We start from the raw sequence: 17,096 nt of genomic DNA, 5'->3' as shown, positions 1-17,096 counted from the left end.
TGTTGATGTGCGGTTGCATCACATGATCATGTGTAAAGAAGCACATGATCAGATATATAAGTGATGGTAAGACTAGAAATAAGACGTTTGGTTCTTAGACCAGTAAATTTACACGTGTCTTTTTGAGTATATAATATAGTATTTGCAATGGCGAGCTTTATAACAAACAATATATTTAACAAAAATATTATTTTCCGTTTTGAAAAAAATTGCGACTTTTTGGGAGAGGTACTTGCTATTATAGTTGATCAACAAAACTTGTTTTTATTTGAAAATCTAAATTGTTGATGTCTTTTTGTCGGTTGCGTTCTTCTGTTGGTAATATGCAAACTTTTAATTTTACTTAAATTTTTATTTTAGAATCTGAGCCTAATAAACATAAGTTGTTCGTAAATTTTTTTTGCTTGATAACTTGACAATGTCAGGCACAAATCCAGGTAAGTATTTCAATATTAAAGTTTATAAAAATGTTTATATTTGTTCTTAAATTTATTTAACAAATTGCATCTTAGGTTATCAACAAGGTGGCTATCCTCCCCCCCAGGGTGGTTACGCTCCCCCACAGCAAGGCGGTTACCCTTCTCCCCAACAAGGTGGTTACCCTCCTCCACAGCAAGGTGGTTATGCCCCTCAAGGACAGTATGGACCCTCACAAGGTGGGTATGCACCTCCCCAGGGTGGTTATCCTCCTCCGCAAGGAGCACCCCCTCAAGGTGGTCCACCACAAGCACAGTGGATGCCTTTACCCCAAGGGGTGACAGGATGCCCACCTGGGCTCGAGTACTTGACTCAGGTAATTTAAGGAATAATTTTTATTATTTGCATTTGTTGGCAAAATTAGTTTAAAACTTTTGATTTATTTTAAGATTAATCAATTGTTGGTGCATCAAAAAGTTGAGCTTCTTGAAGGTAATGCAGCATTATTAAAGACAAATGTGTGGTGTTTATAAAATCGATTTTAATACAGTACAAGTAGTAAAAAAGATATTCTTACTAAAAATATATATACCAAGGTTTGTAATCTATTTAATAAAAGATGTCCTCTAAGTATATAATTACAAATTAAGAGTTTTTAATATATTTTTTAGCTATAACTGGATTTGAAACAGCAAACAAATATGACGTTAAAAACACTCTTGGACAAAAAGTATTTTTTGCAGCTGAGCAGAGTGATTGTTGTACAAGGTAAAACTAAAAAAAAGTTTCTTTAAATATATAATCGTTTATATATCAGCTATTGTATTTTTTAGCATACATATATGACTATGATGTTCGGATTTAGTTTTACTACTGTTTGTTCTGGTTTTTGACTACATGACAGTGTAAACTAATACTGTGTGTTTGGTGGTTTGTGTAACATAATATAAGTTTAAAGTAGATACCCAACACTTATTTATTGCCACAATTTACAGGGTTTTTTAAATCGAAAAATTAATAATAACAAAGCTAAAAAAATTTCATTTATGGCGTTACAAAAATCTGTAAATCATTTAACTTTAATAATCAAGATAATTATATAAACATTTACACATACAATTTTTTTTAATATTTCTGACTGCCGACGTTTGTATTATTTGTAAGTCAAATAACCCACTATTTTCATATCTAAATTAACCTGGGGCTCATGATATAGGTAACTTGAAAGTTCACAAATTTTATATTTTTTTTTATTGCAGGCAATGTTGTGGCCCTATTCGTAACTTTGACATGAAAATACTGGACAACAATCAGCAGGAAGTCATGCATCTTGAAAGACCACTCAGATGTGCGTCTTGTTGGACTCCCTGTTGTCTTCAAAAGGTAAATTGACACTTATATTTTTTAAGAAATGGTCATGCGGTCATGCCTTTTAAATGGCCCTTAAAATTTTAGTAGTTTATTGTTAGTTTTTCGTCCCAATTTTTTAGAAATGTAAATTTTGTGTTACCTTTTACAATTAGGATAAAGCAGGTATAAGAATAAAGCTTTATTTTACTTATTCATGTCAACATTTTTTAGATAGGCTATTTAATCAGGATGTTTTCTAAATCTAAACTATGACTGTTCATGTTTCTGTTGTTGTTGGTATTGGAATATTATTAAGCTTTTAATATTACCTACCACCTGTTGTTTGTTTATGTTTATAATTAATTAACATGCCTTTGGGCCATTTAGAGTTTATTAATGATACATTTATGTACTTCATAATTAAATTATATATGATTTTTTTAAATTTTGGTAACAATATGTTGTAATTATTAAAGATGGAAATCCATGCCCCGCCTGGCACTGTTATCGGGTATATTGAGCAACAATGGGATATCTGTTTGCCCAAGTTTGATATCCTTAATGAAAACAAGGAATGTGTGCTTAAAATTGAGGGCCCATGCTTTACTTGTAATGCTTGTGGAGATGTGGAATTTAAGGTATGGTTTGTGTAATATTTTTTTTTTTTTTTTTCATTTTGCTAATTATAAGAAACTTTGTGCTTAATATCTTGCCCATACCTATGGTTAATATCCTTCCCAGCATGTTTTAATGAAAAATTTCCTGTTATTGTAAGCTTAGGAAGCAATTTAATTTCTTATTTTGCTTTTTACTGTGTTTTCATTTTGCTTTTTACTGGTGTATAAAATTATAAGAAACTTTGTGCTTTATATCTTGCCCATACCTATGGTTAATATCCTTCCCAGCTTTAATGAGAAATTTCCTGTTATTGTAAGCTTAGGAAGCAATTCAATTTCTTATAAAACTATTATAGCATCTTGCAGTAAATGAGAAGCCTTATTAAATTATATTTGAAGGTTTACATTAAAAAATTTTTCTTGAATGCATTGGCTTCATCAACCTTACTAATCTTTGAGGTTAATTTAACAACTTTTTTAACATCAATTTTAAAAATTATTTTTCTGTTAATCTAAAAATTAAAGCTAAATAGATTTTAAATGCTGCATCAAAATTTAGCATATCTTTTGATTTTTTTTAGGTTTTAACAACCAAAGGTGAGGAAGTCGGTAAAATATCGAAACAATGGTCTGGTTTGGTCAAAGAAATGTTTACAGATGCCGACAACTTTGGAATTCAATTTCCAATGGATTTAGATGTAAAAGTGAAAGCCAGTCTGTTAGGAGCTGTTTTCCTGATTGTAAGTTTAACTTTCAGTATTTATTCCATATCAATTTTCTTTTTTAAGGTGACTTTTTATATTACATTTATATATAGTTATATATATTTATTTTACATAAGTGACACATTAAAAAAAAAAATTAAAGTTATATCAATTGTATAAGCATAAAAGTATCACCATTGTGTAAAGAAAAACATTTAATTAAATAAAAAAAGATTAATTTTCTCATTTATAATTTATAAGCACTTATATGGCTGAGAAAAGTAAATACATTTTAAAATGAAATTACACTAACTGGTTTACAAAATCGAATTCTGGGTTTCTATGTCAAATTCTGTGTTTTATCACAGCGGTATTTATTGTGCTTTCAGTTTTTAATATTTTATGAAATGGTTTACTACACAAAATTTAAGTTAGATTAGATTGAAAAAAATTTATATATACTCATAACTATTTTTTTCTGTTTAAAAAAATTAAACTTAACCTGAAATTTGATGAGCTGTTTTGCATCATAGAATGTATTTGCTTAACTAACAAGGCTTGGAGATATTTACTTTTTAGGAGTTTAAATGTGATTTTAAATAAATGAAAATTTTTAGCTGAAAAATCACCACTTTGTTAGTTTAACCTTGCTTTTAAAGACCGGTCTATTTGTCTATACTTAGCTGTGTAAACACAAAAAAAAGGACCGCATTTTAATAAAGGGCCGCGTTTTGTTTGTGCGTAAAAATTTGATCATTTAAAAATTTAAGCTTTTAAAATTTTTTTTTAGGATTTTATGTTTTTTGAAGAAACGAATAACGATAACAATCAAAGAGTTGGGGTCTGGCAATAAGTGTTCTGGCAATAAAAAAATAAATGAACTTATGTAGTGCATTAAATTTAAAGTGTAGACGTTAACTGTATTTGCATAATACTTTTGTTGTTAATATTTTTTATGATTTATTTTTAACGCAATGTGTAGTTTTATTAACTGATTACTGGAAATATATATTTTTATAGAGTTCCATTGTAAATTTACAATGTGTAAAGACTTAATTAAGACCACCCTTTATTTTATTTCAAAAGTTGCAAAAATTTAAATGTAAATTTTATCAAAAAAATTAGTCAACTAATTGAAATGTGTATATCGTTTAATATTTCCAAACCCACTTAAAATTGTGGATTTTTTCTCAGGTCTTGTTGTCGATTTTATTTTTAAATTTCTTTAAAAATTTAATTTACAGCAGTGTTGTTTAGATTATAACCAATTTTTGTTTCTACAATCTTATGTTGTTCAACTTATTGTTCTATAAAAAAAATAATTTCAGAGATGTACTTTATAACAGTTTTGATCAATTATCAAAGGAAATGTTCTATAAACTATGCCAGGTAATAAAGCTTTAAAAATTTCACACCCTTTATCAAAAAAAAAACATGTTTCCGATATACTATTTTTCCACAGCAATGTGGAATTATTGGTACATTTTTTTAAGTTACTGTGTTAAAGTTTAATAATAAACAACGGAAGCACTAGGGTGTTCGTACGTTAGGTTTAATTCATTCAAACAGTTTATACCAATATCTGTTATAGATACAATCCGCATGGTATGGCAACCCGAAATTTAAACAGCTGCTACTCCATCGGCAACCGAGCCGGCTTATTTGTAAAACGAAGAGGCAAAGGTTTTAGTGTAGTTTGTATAGTTGCTTTGTTTTGGTTAGCAGTTAGTTGGCGAGCTAATGAAGTCAGCAGCCAAGAAAGAAGCGTTTCGTACGTATCTGATTTTATTTGTTACTTTTTGCGTTGGAATTTTACTGGCGTGTTGAGTATGGCAAAGATATATTATAGTGTTTACAAAATACGGAATTGTGGTAACAAAACTAATATTCACTGCTTCATTAACTATAGGAACATAATTAATTACCCTACTTTTTTGCAGAATTCGTTCCGTTAAAGTAATCGATCACAGTCCAAAACAGAAAGAATACGAAAATAAAAAGATTAACAAGACAGGAAAGGGCAAAAAAGCGGAACTGCTTCAAATCGACGCCCGGTATATGAAAAATGGATTTCGCTGCAAAGGTAACTCATTATAATGTCATTGTGTTTAGCCATACTGTTTCATGTCTTTTATGCCCACCGGTTTACGACCTTGTTAAATTATTAAATTTAAAAGCATAGCTACTCATTAAAAAACTATCCCATATATTTTACTTAGTTCTAGATCTTGGTTGCATTACATCGGAGAAGGGATTTCCAAAACTGATATTTCAAAATATAACAGTTCTGACTCGCATTGAGATGACCTTAGAAAAATGTTTTACGTTCTGTTCAGACGGGTAAATTTATTAAACATATACCTCAAGGGTGTAATAACTTACCTAAATTGTGCATATTTTTTAGCAAGTTTAAACTGGCTGCAATACATGAGACAAAGTGCATTTGCACGAACGAATTTGTGAAAGATCATCAGATTGACGTGGACAACGACGAATGTCAGTCACGCTGCAATGGAAACCCTGAGGATACGTGCGGTGGAAAGAAAGGCTGGCAAATTTACAAAATAGTGGACGAATGTTCCAAGGGTAACTAAACTAACTCGGGTTATAGAACGGCACGGGTACACCTTTGACCTTTTTTTAGTACACCTTTGTTTTTGATATAGAAAGGATATCGTTACGACATAAACATATAGGGTAACCTTAACATTCTGACCCAGTTTCGATTCGCTTTGAAATTTAAAAAAATGTTAAATATTCATTGTTGCGCTACGAATTGAAAAAAGTTGTGATTAAAATCATTTGATAGTAATGCCAATATTTAAACCACACTACAACGCCGTTTTTATTTTAATTACACTATGATATACTTTTTAAGGCCCAATTTTGGCTGAGCATGTTATTCCGCAAGAATATGGATGCTTTCGAAAGCCTGCAAAATTTGAGAAATTTATGTCGCGTGCACTCTTTGCTTATTATCTTAGTCCAATAGCTTGTCTTATTACTTGCGAGCGATCCAAGTTTCATTTAGCTGTCATAACTTCTCCGCATCTGTGCTTCTGCGCAAACTTTCACCAAAGGTTAAAAAAAATCTCTGTTTTTTTTGGACATTTTTTTTATAAATTTAACAACATAAATAAAAAAATTTGATAGACTAAATTTCTACGTAGCTTTTTTTAAGCTTAATTCACCAAGCGCTGCAATTGTTTTTCTAGGCTGGATCTAGATTCTCTTCGTGTAAATTCTTCAATCTGTAACGTGCCCTGTACTGACGAGTCAAGATCGCTTACAACCGGGCTGTTATGCGGCGATCACAGCTCTCACATGTCAGTTTGGCGGACACTGAATACCGAGCAATGTAGCGTGAAAAACTATTTGCCGAAAGGAAAATATCCCAACACGGCACTTTCCAGTTTTCCCGGCTCAGGAAACTCGTGGACTAGGTATTTGGTAGAAACAGTAAGTGGAGTGTATACTGGAAGCGTTTACACGGATAACTATATTGCTACCGATGGTAGGTACAGTTATGGATATTGTTTAATATATTCTGATAATATTTTAATTTTTGACGTTTTTGGTTTACAAATATCGGGGTATATTGGTAAGTAAAAGCCGTCATTAATATTGCTTTTTATTTCTTGACAACTTCTTGTTTTGTGGTAATACCATTATTAGTGTTATGCTATTATCAGGATTTTTTGGTGAAATGGATAATATTACCTCGCGTCGAACCTTGGTTGTAAAAGATCACGTGATGCACAAAGCGTACACGAAATTTCCCTCTTCCTATAAGCGAGTCATTTTGCTGATTCGAAATCCATACGAAGCTATATTGGCCGAGTTTAATCGCCATAACAACGATAAACATTCCCACACAGGATTTGCACCAAAAAAAGCATTCAACTCAACTGGTAACTAACCAATATAAGTTTAGTTAATTATTTTTAAATAAAAAGTAGATCTATTTTTAGATTTTATTAAACTTGTAATGTTATTTTAAAAATAAATTTTTAGAATTTTTTTTGTTTTGAAATAGGCTTTTATGAGACTTTCTTGATTTAAATAGATTGGAAAAAATACGTCGAATCTTCCATTAGGATATGGAAAAACATTCACGAGACTGTTTTATCGTCTAAATTGCCTATTTTGCTTGTTCAATACAACAACCTTAGGGACAATTTTCAACGCGAACTGAAAACAATTTTTAAATTTCTCGAGTTTAAACCTTTGGATTTTGAAAAGCGAATGTCGTGTCTTAAAAGAAATCCTGACGGATTTTACAAACGCAGGGAAAGAATTAACTTTAATCCATATACAAAACAACAAGAGGAGTTAATTAACAAAAACATCGCAAATTTGCGGATGAAATTTGCAGATGAAGGCTTAGGAGTTTTACCAAAGTGGGAACACCAAAATCGAACCCAATAAATTTTTCATAATTTTTTTTTTATTTTACATATTTATTATTACAATCTGAGTTCGTCAACACTCTTAATTTAACTTAAAACAAATTTTAACAGCCTCGCAATTTTAATAGAAGCTTTGCTGGTAGTTTGGTTTTTATGTTAAGCGACAGTTAATGTTGTGTTAAAAATAAACCCCAAAACTATTAAGTTGTTTTGTACTAATTCTTATCTATTATAAAATATTGATACAGTATGTATATACACATGCAACATACTCTACAATAAAAAGTTAATATATATTACCAACATATGTTTATTAGTTTTAAGCTTTTCCGAAACACTCAAGCTTTCCTAAAGTGTGCCAAGCTGTTTCACTTTTATCCGCTGCATCTCCATGTTTTAATCCAATAACTGGTAAGTGGTCCTTGTTCGTTAAATAACCCTCGTCTGAAGTTGCTGGAAGGCTGTTTTTGTCACAATTGCATTTCTTTGTTGAATTAACACACGTTCCTTAAACATTTTCAAAGTTGTAAAAACAACGAGCACATTTTTTGATTATATTTCTATTTAAATAAATACCTTCTTCACCACACGCGCAATAAAAGTCACGTGTTGCTCCTCCCCAATAATGTCGGTCAACGCCATCACGTGACACCCATGCGCCCGACGGAGCAGAACTGCTTGAAAAAAGTAAGGATTGAAGACAACGAACCTGGAATTCATCAAAAAATAACATTATTAGTTTGATGAGTTACACCACGATGGTTTTGTATTTTATTTTATGTGATATTACTCACTTTAATAAACTGCCTGCATGTCAGCGAAACTTCAATAACGGAAACTATTTTTTCCAATTCAACTTTGTAATTTACGGTCTGGCTTGAGCATTTTTTTGGTTCACAATTTATCACTTCTTGTTCAGTTTCAAAATCATTTCCGAACACAGTTACTATTGCGTATATGGTAATAATGGGTTTATCAACCTAACTTAAAAGCATGTTTTTAAAAGTTATCATCTTACCCGGATTGTGTGGATCCGAGAAATTACAATAAACGTTGAATGGTGACAATAACTGTGGTATGGGATTAATGAGATAATTTCCAGATGGACTTCCTGGTTCTTTGTACGCACATGTTTTTACAATACCTGTCATGGCAACAACTCTTTCATCAATTAAAGTTTGTAAGGATAAATCATCTAACTGCTCTGACCCTACCAGTACAATATTTCCTGAATCACCCTTGAAAATGTGTTGTTTAATTATTTAAACTTGGTAACAAGTTACCTAAAATATTCTATTTAAGGCTTTTAAAAACGCATATTTGTATCTTTTTATTTAAATCGATTTTTTCTTTTCTAATTTTAAATTTTTCTTTCATTACTTTATCTCCCTTGATTCCTTGAGGACCGCGTTTTCCCGGAAGACCTTGTATTCTTCTTACTTCTTCCATGTTGATGTTGTTTTCTTCTAAGTCAGATGATGGATAATTGTGATTAATGGTGTAACTAATACAATTATTAGGCTGGTTGCTAACTATATGTGCCAACAAAGTTATTGCAAAAATTCGGTATATCTTTTTAGAACACTTCATTATTAGATAATCTGACTTTTCGCCAAACCGCATTTACAAAACTTAAGTAAAGTTGTTTTAAAGTAAAATTTATTTACAACAAAAACGTTATTTTCGTTATGACTTACAATCCTCACGATTTAAGATCACCATTGATGTGTTAGTATCACATGCTAAGTTAATGCGTTTACAACCAGAATGAATATATGCAAATTTAAAGCAATGTGTTAGGTTTAAATCACAACAAAAGAAACGAGGGTCACTTTTAGAACAAAGGGTAACATACGTTTATAAATTCATCTTTTACACGATGTATACTAAAGTAGCAATAGAAAAAAAAATATACAAATAGTCAATGAATGTTTAGTATATTTATTGTTAAAACCAACGCTATGCTTTATCTTATTTATGCTTTGCCGAAACACTCAAGCTTTCCTAAAGTGTGCCAAGCTGTTTCACTAGAATCCCCTGCATCTCCATGTTTTAACCCAATAACTGGTAGGTGGTCCTTGTTCGTTAAATAACCTTCGTCAAAGGTTTCTGGAAGGCTATTTTTGTCACAATTGCATTTTTTTGATGAATCTTCACACGTCCCTATGATAACAGAAATAAATAGTTATGGTTAGCTGTAAGCAAAAACTTATCAAATAAAGTTCTAATACCATCTTCACCACACGCGCAATAAAAGTCACGTGTCGCTCCTCCCCAATAATGTCGGTCCACTCCATTACGTGACACCCATGCGCCTATAGGATCACTATTGCTGTAAAAAAGCACCGATTGGAGACACCGCAACTAGAATAAATCAAAAAACATAACTATTTAATCTATTAAATGCACGTAGCCTACAGGGTATAAAAAATTCCTTTTTTTTACAGAATTGTAAAGATTTTTACCGATAAAAAATAATCTATTAACATTACTAAGGCCCTACTTTAATAAATTGTCGGCATGTAAGTGAAGCTTCAATAACGGAAACTATTTGCTGCATGGCAACGTCGTAATTTACAGTTTGACTTGAACATTTGTTGGGTTCGCAATTTATTACTTCTTTTTCAGTTTCAAAATCATTTCCCAACATGGTAACTGTTATTAAAAATAAGTTAATAAAAATTACCTAAGCTATACATTTTAGTTTTAATAGCTTGAGGCGGCTTACTTGGATTGTGTGGATCGGAGAAATTACAATACACGTTAAATGGAGGCAATAACTGTGGTATAGGATTAATGAGATAATTTCCAGATGGACTTCCTGGTTTAATATATGCACATGTTTTTCCAGAACCTTTAAAACCTAAAAAAGCAGTCCAAAATTTAAGATTACGTTTTCTAGTGTAGAATAAAGTTTAGATGGTTGATTTTATAAATACCAGCGACAACTCTTTCGTCAATCAAATTTTGTAAAAATGTCGGATCTACCGGTGGTCCAACTGGTCCAATACTTCCGATTTCACCCTTAACAATAACTTAAATGTCGTAAACCCGACTAAACATGTTTTGTATTTTTATTATTTAAATATTGGAGAATTCTTTTGTAGTCATCACATGCCTAAAAAAATAAACTGAATAATTTTAGTAACTTATTTTTATTAGCACCTTTCTTCCTCTAGGTCCAGGAGGACCACGCTTTCCAGGAGGACCTTGTATTCGTCTTACTTCTTCGTCGTTATTGTTGTTGACAATGTTGTTGTCGTTATCTGTAAAGTCAGATGATGGGTAATTGTGATTAATTGTGTAACTAACACAATCATTAGGCTGGCTGCTTACTACATGTACAAACAAAATTGTTGCAAAAATCCTATACATCTTTCTAATATACCAATTTGCCTTGTTATTTGCGCAAAAAGCTGTTGAAGAAAACTAACTTGCGCCCAAAAAAATGTCATGCACTTGTTTAAATCTTTTGAATCTTAGTTACGTTAGTCACGAAAAGAAATTTATATTACAGAAAAAATATATTGGTTGTTAAAAAAAGGCATATATTCGTGTTGTTGAACATTTTTTAGAATATATTATTTTAAGCAATGGCTTAGCTAAATCTTATATGTGTTTGTAAACATATGTCAAGGAAAATTTTAATATATAAATTTTTTTAATTAAATTTTCACTGTAAATTTAGTTTACGCCAAAGAATGTAAAAAACAATAAACACAAAAACCTAATCTTAATAAAAAAGCTTTTTACGCGATACACATAAGGGACTATAAGAAAAGCGCACGATCTTAGCAACAATAAATAAATACTTCTTCAAATTTTAACAAGTTAATCCATTAAGCTCAGGGTTAATGTTAAAGTTTATTACATTTTAGTTTGAAATTTGTGTGTTTTGGTGACTGGATAAAAGATTTTATCCCACTTAGACGTAAACCAAAAAACAAACAAGTTTGGCTTATCTATATCTAAATATTTTATTCGCATTTTTTTTATCCGATCTTAAGGTTTGATAAAAAGATTAAACAGAGTTTTAAATGTCAAGATTTGGTGTTTGCAACCATTGTTAGAATGAGGTTATTTTTGCACACCGATTTAAATGAAAAAACACAAGAATTAGTAAAACGAATTTATTACAGCATAATTTTTTTAATCATTGTACAAACTTGAAGATGACTATACTTAATTAAAAATAAAACGAAATGATTATTGTCATAACAAAATTTAAAAAAATACATTTTAAAATGTCACTATTTGATAACTTATTAATTATTATTATAAATTTTCTCTTTAATTGGTTACAAGAGTTATGTTTATTTTACTTGTGACGAAATTAGCATTTCGAATGACGCTAAAGAATTTTTGTAAAAGTCACCATTCCACTTTAACTCAATACGGTGTAACCGATCTCAGCATAAAAAACTTTAACAATGACAATAGCAGTAAGAAAGAACTGAACAAAATCCACAGTATAAGATTTACAACAATAGCAGTAAGAAAGAACTGAACAAAATCCACAGTATAAGATTTACAACAATAGCAGTAAGAAAGAACTGAACAAAATCCACAGTAGGGAAGAACAAAATCCACAGTATTAATTTTTGTAAAAAAGAATCACAAAAAAATACAAAATTACAGTATTTGTGGGTAAAAATGACTGAAAAATGACTGAAAATAGCCTGTTTAGTTAACATCAAAGGTGGGCACAGTTATTCTAAAGTAACTTAATCAACTCATGTAACTAAAATAGCTTTAAAAATAGCAATATTTCAAGTTTAATATTTAAAAAATTCTGTCAAGGGGGTTAGGATAGAAACATGATTTATAGAAATAACAGTTATTAACATAACTGTTTAGATTTAACTTCTTCATTAAATTACAAAATAAAAAAAATTACATTAAACTATGAATAAATTAAAATTAACTTTAGTGAATTAGCAAACTATTTCAATGGTCTACTGTTAATACCACAATGTAGCTGATGTTATCCTTTAAAAGCTTTTTTTATATTATTGCATTTAAAGGATAACATTAGCTACATTGTGGTATTTAGAGTAGACCATTTAAATAGTTTGCTAATTTACAAAAGTTAATTGCAATTTATTTTTAAAATAAAAAAAACTAAACCTATGTATAGTCTCTAGTGCCCAGCTTTAATATTAACTAAAGAGAACTAGGAGCTGAATACGGGCGCCGCATAGCTCTTCCTCCATCCCAGTCAGGTACTCCGTTAAAAACCACTTGAATGGCACAGGCTATCTCAGAGTGCCTTGATGTTGAAAATTCGGTAGAACTGAGCACATCTGTTAAAATAAATTCAACAAAACTTATTTTAGAAAAATAAATTCAACAAAACTTATTTTAGAAAATAGAACTTACTTAGGAGTATTTGATAGATTGGGTGGTCTCGAAATGATTCCTTTTTCTTCATTCGTTTAGTACCCAAACCTGTCCACGAAAACTTAAGGGCCAGACACTTTTTCATGAATACTTTAATAAAATTACGCACAGTTCCCCTTAAAGTGTCGGATATTATGTAGCGTGCCAAACCATCAATGTCCTAAAGTACAAACCATAAATCAATAAACTGTGAGTTAATTTTTTAGTTAAGTGTCCACAAACAACAACAGTATTGCATTATTAAAACAAATATTTATAATTGTTATATTTTACCATGTTTTCCTTTATTATTTCTTGAAGACTTTCAAGAGTGTCCGAGGGCTTCGGAAAATCCCATTGCGTTTTTTTCGGAGTATCAAGTTTTGTTAAAATGATGTCTAGTTTTTCCTCCAACTTTTCTATTTTTTTAAAAACTTTTTGCACATCAACTTCTGGTAATGAATTTTCACTTTTCCTTTTTCGAGAAAATGGCAACTGCGGCACACGAAATTCAAAATCTTCTTGTTTTTCAGTTTCAGAAAAGTAATCTCTAAAAAAAATTCCCATTTAAAGCATTGTTTTGGTTAATTTACTGATACATTATTTCAGAAAAAACCTAAAGTTACCTGAATTCCTGAATATTGCGACATGCTTTAGTTCTTTTAAGCTTGTAATTTGGAGGGGATTTATCATCTGCCGAGGATTCTTCCGACTCAGTTTCCAAATTAGTTGCGGCATATGCCCTTCTCACACACTTATCCTTAGTAGCTAAATAAATATGTAGTTGTTAATGAAAGTATTGATGTGTAAACACAAACAAACTTACAAGCTTGGCAAAGTATGGCACATGAAAATGCCTTCCAATCCTTTTGTGGACTGATTCTATTCGACACCATCATTTGAACATTTGCATTGCTTGATGATGGGGGCCACAAGCACTCAGTGGGGGATAACATCCACTGCTTTGGAATAACATCAGTGGTTTGATTTTCAAATTTTACACACACGAAATTTTTCATTTTTAATACAAAAATCTAAAAAAAAAACATTTTCCGTATTTTTAAAATATCACAACTTTTAAAGTACTTTTACGTTATGAAATTAAAATTTAAACAATTACAGCATGTGAACTAAAGTACATGCAAGAAACTTTTTTTTGTAAGGAATACATAAACATTTGATTGGCATGCTTGACATCTCTACAATAGAATAATTCTTGGATAAACAAGATACTAATAATATACCCACATTTACCGATGGACATGGGTGATTAAAAAGATTTTCCACTTTTTCATATTGTTTTAAAATAAAATATATTTTTTTATTATGTATAACAATATCGCACACTTCAGCCACATTAAAGGACTCAAAAAGTACTGTACTGTCTCCTTCGGTTTGTCTTCTAATTGTACATTTTTTAATTGTTATTTTGTCATAATGGGCTACAGGAAATTCATCATCAAAAAGTCCTTCAACACCATACTCACGTAAACCTTTTGGAGTTGGAGCTATGTTATTTTCAATGGTCTTTTGAACATTTTCATTTAAAAAATGAGCATAATTTGCTACCTGTTGCAAGGGCTTAAATCCAGATCGAACACAATTTTTTAGACGTCCAAGATAACTTTCAAATGGAAAACAACTAATTAAATCCAATGACCCAAAATTTTTATAATCGTCAGCCAAGTGTGATAAACTGTGAATATTGTATGTTACAAATGCATTCCCATAAATTGTAGATGATTCATCTACAAATTGTTGTAGGAGTTGTGAAGACAATAATATGTCACTGGGTTTAGTTTCAGAAGAAACTAAAAACCTTAATGCTATAGCAAATTTTATAAAATGATTATATTTTGCCTTGCTCAATATTTTTTTACTCTTAAGCATAGAAAATCCAGTATACAAAAGAAATAACCGAAACTCCGATGCCTTCCAGTACGCCAAGTCTGATAAACCTCTCAATTTTCTATTAAATTCAATAGGAATAAATACTTTTGCCTTTAAAATTTTTTCATTGGATCGAGAAATTGCTCCCAGAGACATCTTAGCACCCAGCTGCCTTTAAATATACAAATAATGCATTACTACTAGTAAATAATGGTATAATATATTTTTAAACATTTAAATTTATAGTTTAAAATATAGGGCTAAAATACAGTTTTAATCAATCTTTTTAGTAACTTCTTTTTAAAATTTTAAATAATTACCGAGGAACTCCCTTCCACCAAAGTAATAGTCTTTTCATCACACCGAGACAACACAAATGCATATAGTCTAACACAAAGTGAGAGACCATATTCACACCTAGACTGGCCAAAATAGATTTTTTAATATGATGATTAGTATCCGAACATTCCAAAAAATCACTATTTAACCTCCTATCACAAAAATTTATGGAACATGTGTTTGGTCTCGTAGTAGATAACAACGTTACACGATTGGAGTGATATTCGCCATGAATTTTGCTACGTTCACAACTGCTATATCCAGTGTGAGATTTTATGCATTTTAAAATAGATCTTGCTGGGGCATCGCACACGAATATACCATAGGACTTCAAACAAAATTTAATACCATTAATGATAATTGAATTTTCATAAATTCGGGAAAGATCTGTGATAAATTCGCGTAAAAAAATGTCAGGAGGTGGCATTTCACGTCGCAAACATTTATGGCTGCAATAAATACCAGCACAAATTGGTCGAGATTGAAAACCATAAATTGTAATTAAAATTGGGTGAATATTAAAGTCTGGCGAGTGTTGAAATAATGGTAAACCATCAATGTTTATTAAAAGATCAATATTGCAAGTCATTCCAACACTTTCTTTTAAACTGAAAGTGTGAAGCAAATTTGATAAAGAATTTATCCAGTTGGGAAAATGAACATACTGACCATCACCCATTTCTCTAAAATTTAGATTTGAAGAAGGTAAAAGCGTTGAAAAACTACGTGGTAAACTTGGATGAAATTCATGAAGAGATTGAAGCAATCGAGTTATGCTGGCTTTAGGAACATTAACTTCATTTAATGCCCAATTTTGAACAACTTCCAAAATGGTGTATTTTTTATCACTAACCATTGTATGGTTATCAGAACATACACTTTTACTTTGCTCATTTTCAGATTCATATACTAAAGATTTAACAGACTCTGCTGAGTCTTCACTGGTTGAACTTGGTGGAGTTTTCTCCATAACTATAGGCACCGAAGTATTTAATAAATATTGGTTTACAGTATCATTTTTATTTCTTTTCGTTCTTCTCCATTTTTGAACCTTCGACAAATTTTCAAATCTTTTGTAATAACTTCTTTTGGGTTTCCTTTTTAACATATCTTAAACAAAAATACTTAAATGGGCGTCAAATACTTAAACATATAGCAATAATACCTAGCTTTTTTAAAAGGTTTTCTAGGCTTTATAATTATTTTTTTCTATTATACCTTACCCTAAGCACTTTAAATAAAAAATTAAGTTAGTTAAAGTTACAAAAGCTTGTGTTAGAATTTTCTTCAGTGTATAGATTGGTCAAGGAACAACCCCCTTTGTGTTATTTGCTTATGCTTGCCTTATTTGCTTATGCTTTTATCTATTTATGTAAGATCTGAAAATATCTAAATATACTAATAAAACCAATACGATGACACATTCAAACCAGTTATTTATAAACAACCCTAGTAGGAAATGTGCACTAATTTTCCAAGTTATCACTACTATTAACTTTAACTATACTTGCTTGCCAGCTTGCCCGAAATATATAAATGAGTTTAATTTACGACCCTACTTGCTCAAACCCTAGGTAATATCTACTCTTTTTTCGATAAAAGAGGTAATAGTACTACATTATCTATCACTAAGCATACCTCGCAAAACATAAGTTTTAAGTTAGCCCGCACCAAACGCCCTAAAAAGTTCAAAAATAAATTTAAATTGCGACTCAAAGACAAATGCCACAAATAAAATCCCACGTTTTTAAAAATGCTTTTGATTGGGTGTTTTACGCACGTGACTTATTTCAATTTAGTTTATCCTCTTTTTAAAACTACATAGTTCTTTCGACGGATATAAATTTAAAACAACTAAGATAACACACGCTTAATTTGCACTTAGGTAAAAATTATAGTTTATATTAATAATGTCTACATATACAACATAAATAATGTAGTGTTACGCATTAGTATCACGATTACATGTGTGTGTTTTTTTAAACGTTGAT

The 17,096-nt window shown here is 30.7% G+C and overlaps 4 protein-coding genes across 5 annotated transcripts; 2 read left to right on the top strand and 2 right to left on the bottom strand.

The window, feature by feature from the left end:
- Positions 1-65: 65 nt before the first annotated feature.
- LOC145749477 (phospholipid scramblase 2-like) lies at positions 66-4,417 on the top strand. Its single transcript, XM_082565249.1, has 8 exons — positions 66-437; positions 513-793; positions 867-909; positions 1,089-1,185; positions 1,677-1,800; positions 2,244-2,405; positions 2,966-3,124; positions 3,879-4,417. The coding sequence occupies exons 1-8, from the start codon at positions 419-421 to the stop codon at positions 3,939-3,941; spliced, it is 948 nt and encodes a 315-aa protein (XP_082421375.1). The 5' UTR covers positions 66-418; the 3' UTR covers positions 3,942-4,417.
- LOC145749476 (sialate:O-sulfotransferase 1-like) lies at positions 4,360-7,692 on the top strand. Of its 2 annotated transcripts, none has more exons than XM_082565247.1 (9): positions 4,360-4,477; positions 4,680-4,859; positions 5,029-5,171; positions 5,308-5,428; positions 5,493-5,674; positions 5,967-6,168; positions 6,304-6,602; positions 6,781-6,999; positions 7,155-7,692. In XM_082565247.1, the coding sequence occupies exons 1-9, from the start codon at positions 4,419-4,421 to the stop codon at positions 7,514-7,516; spliced, it is 1,767 nt and encodes a 588-aa protein (XP_082421373.1). In that variant the 5' UTR covers positions 4,360-4,418; the 3' UTR covers positions 7,517-7,692. The 2 variants fall into 2 exon arrangements, with proteins under 2 accessions (XP_082421373.1, XP_082421374.1); XM_082565248.1 differs by having other exon boundaries at positions 7,125-7,256.
- Positions 7,693-7,816: 124 nt separating this feature from the next.
- LOC145750749 (contactin-associated protein-like 2) lies at positions 7,817-8,988 on the bottom strand. The gene is made up of 5 exons (XM_082566830.1): positions 8,878-8,988; positions 8,516-8,735; positions 8,292-8,443; positions 8,074-8,206; positions 7,817-8,004 (listed from the first exon to the last, which is right to left on the bottom strand). The coding sequence occupies exons 1-5, from the start codon at positions 8,944-8,946 to the stop codon at positions 7,817-7,819; spliced, it is 762 nt and encodes a 253-aa protein (XP_082422956.1). The 5' UTR covers positions 8,947-8,988.
- A 484-nt stretch (positions 8,989-9,472) lies between these two features.
- On the bottom strand, positions 9,473-10,925 carry LOC145750748 (contactin-associated protein-like 2). The gene is made up of 6 exons (XM_082566829.1): positions 10,663-10,925; positions 10,437-10,521; positions 10,226-10,360; positions 10,001-10,152; positions 9,729-9,861; positions 9,473-9,660 (listed from the first exon to the last, which is right to left on the bottom strand). The coding sequence occupies exons 1-6, from the start codon at positions 10,870-10,872 to the stop codon at positions 9,473-9,475; spliced, it is 903 nt and encodes a 300-aa protein (XP_082422955.1). The 5' UTR covers positions 10,873-10,925.
- Between the last annotated feature and the right edge of the window lie 6,171 nt (positions 10,926-17,096).

The sequence above is a fragment of the Corella eumyota genome, chromosome 4, assembly GCF_963082875.1.
Source record: "Corella eumyota chromosome 4, kaCorEumy4.1, whole genome shotgun sequence".
NCBI lineage: Eukaryota > Metazoa > Chordata > Ascidiacea > Phlebobranchia > Corellidae > Corella > Corella eumyota.
The sequence above is the reverse complement of the archived record's forward strand: the minus strand, read 5'-3'. Positions and strand labels throughout refer to the sequence as shown.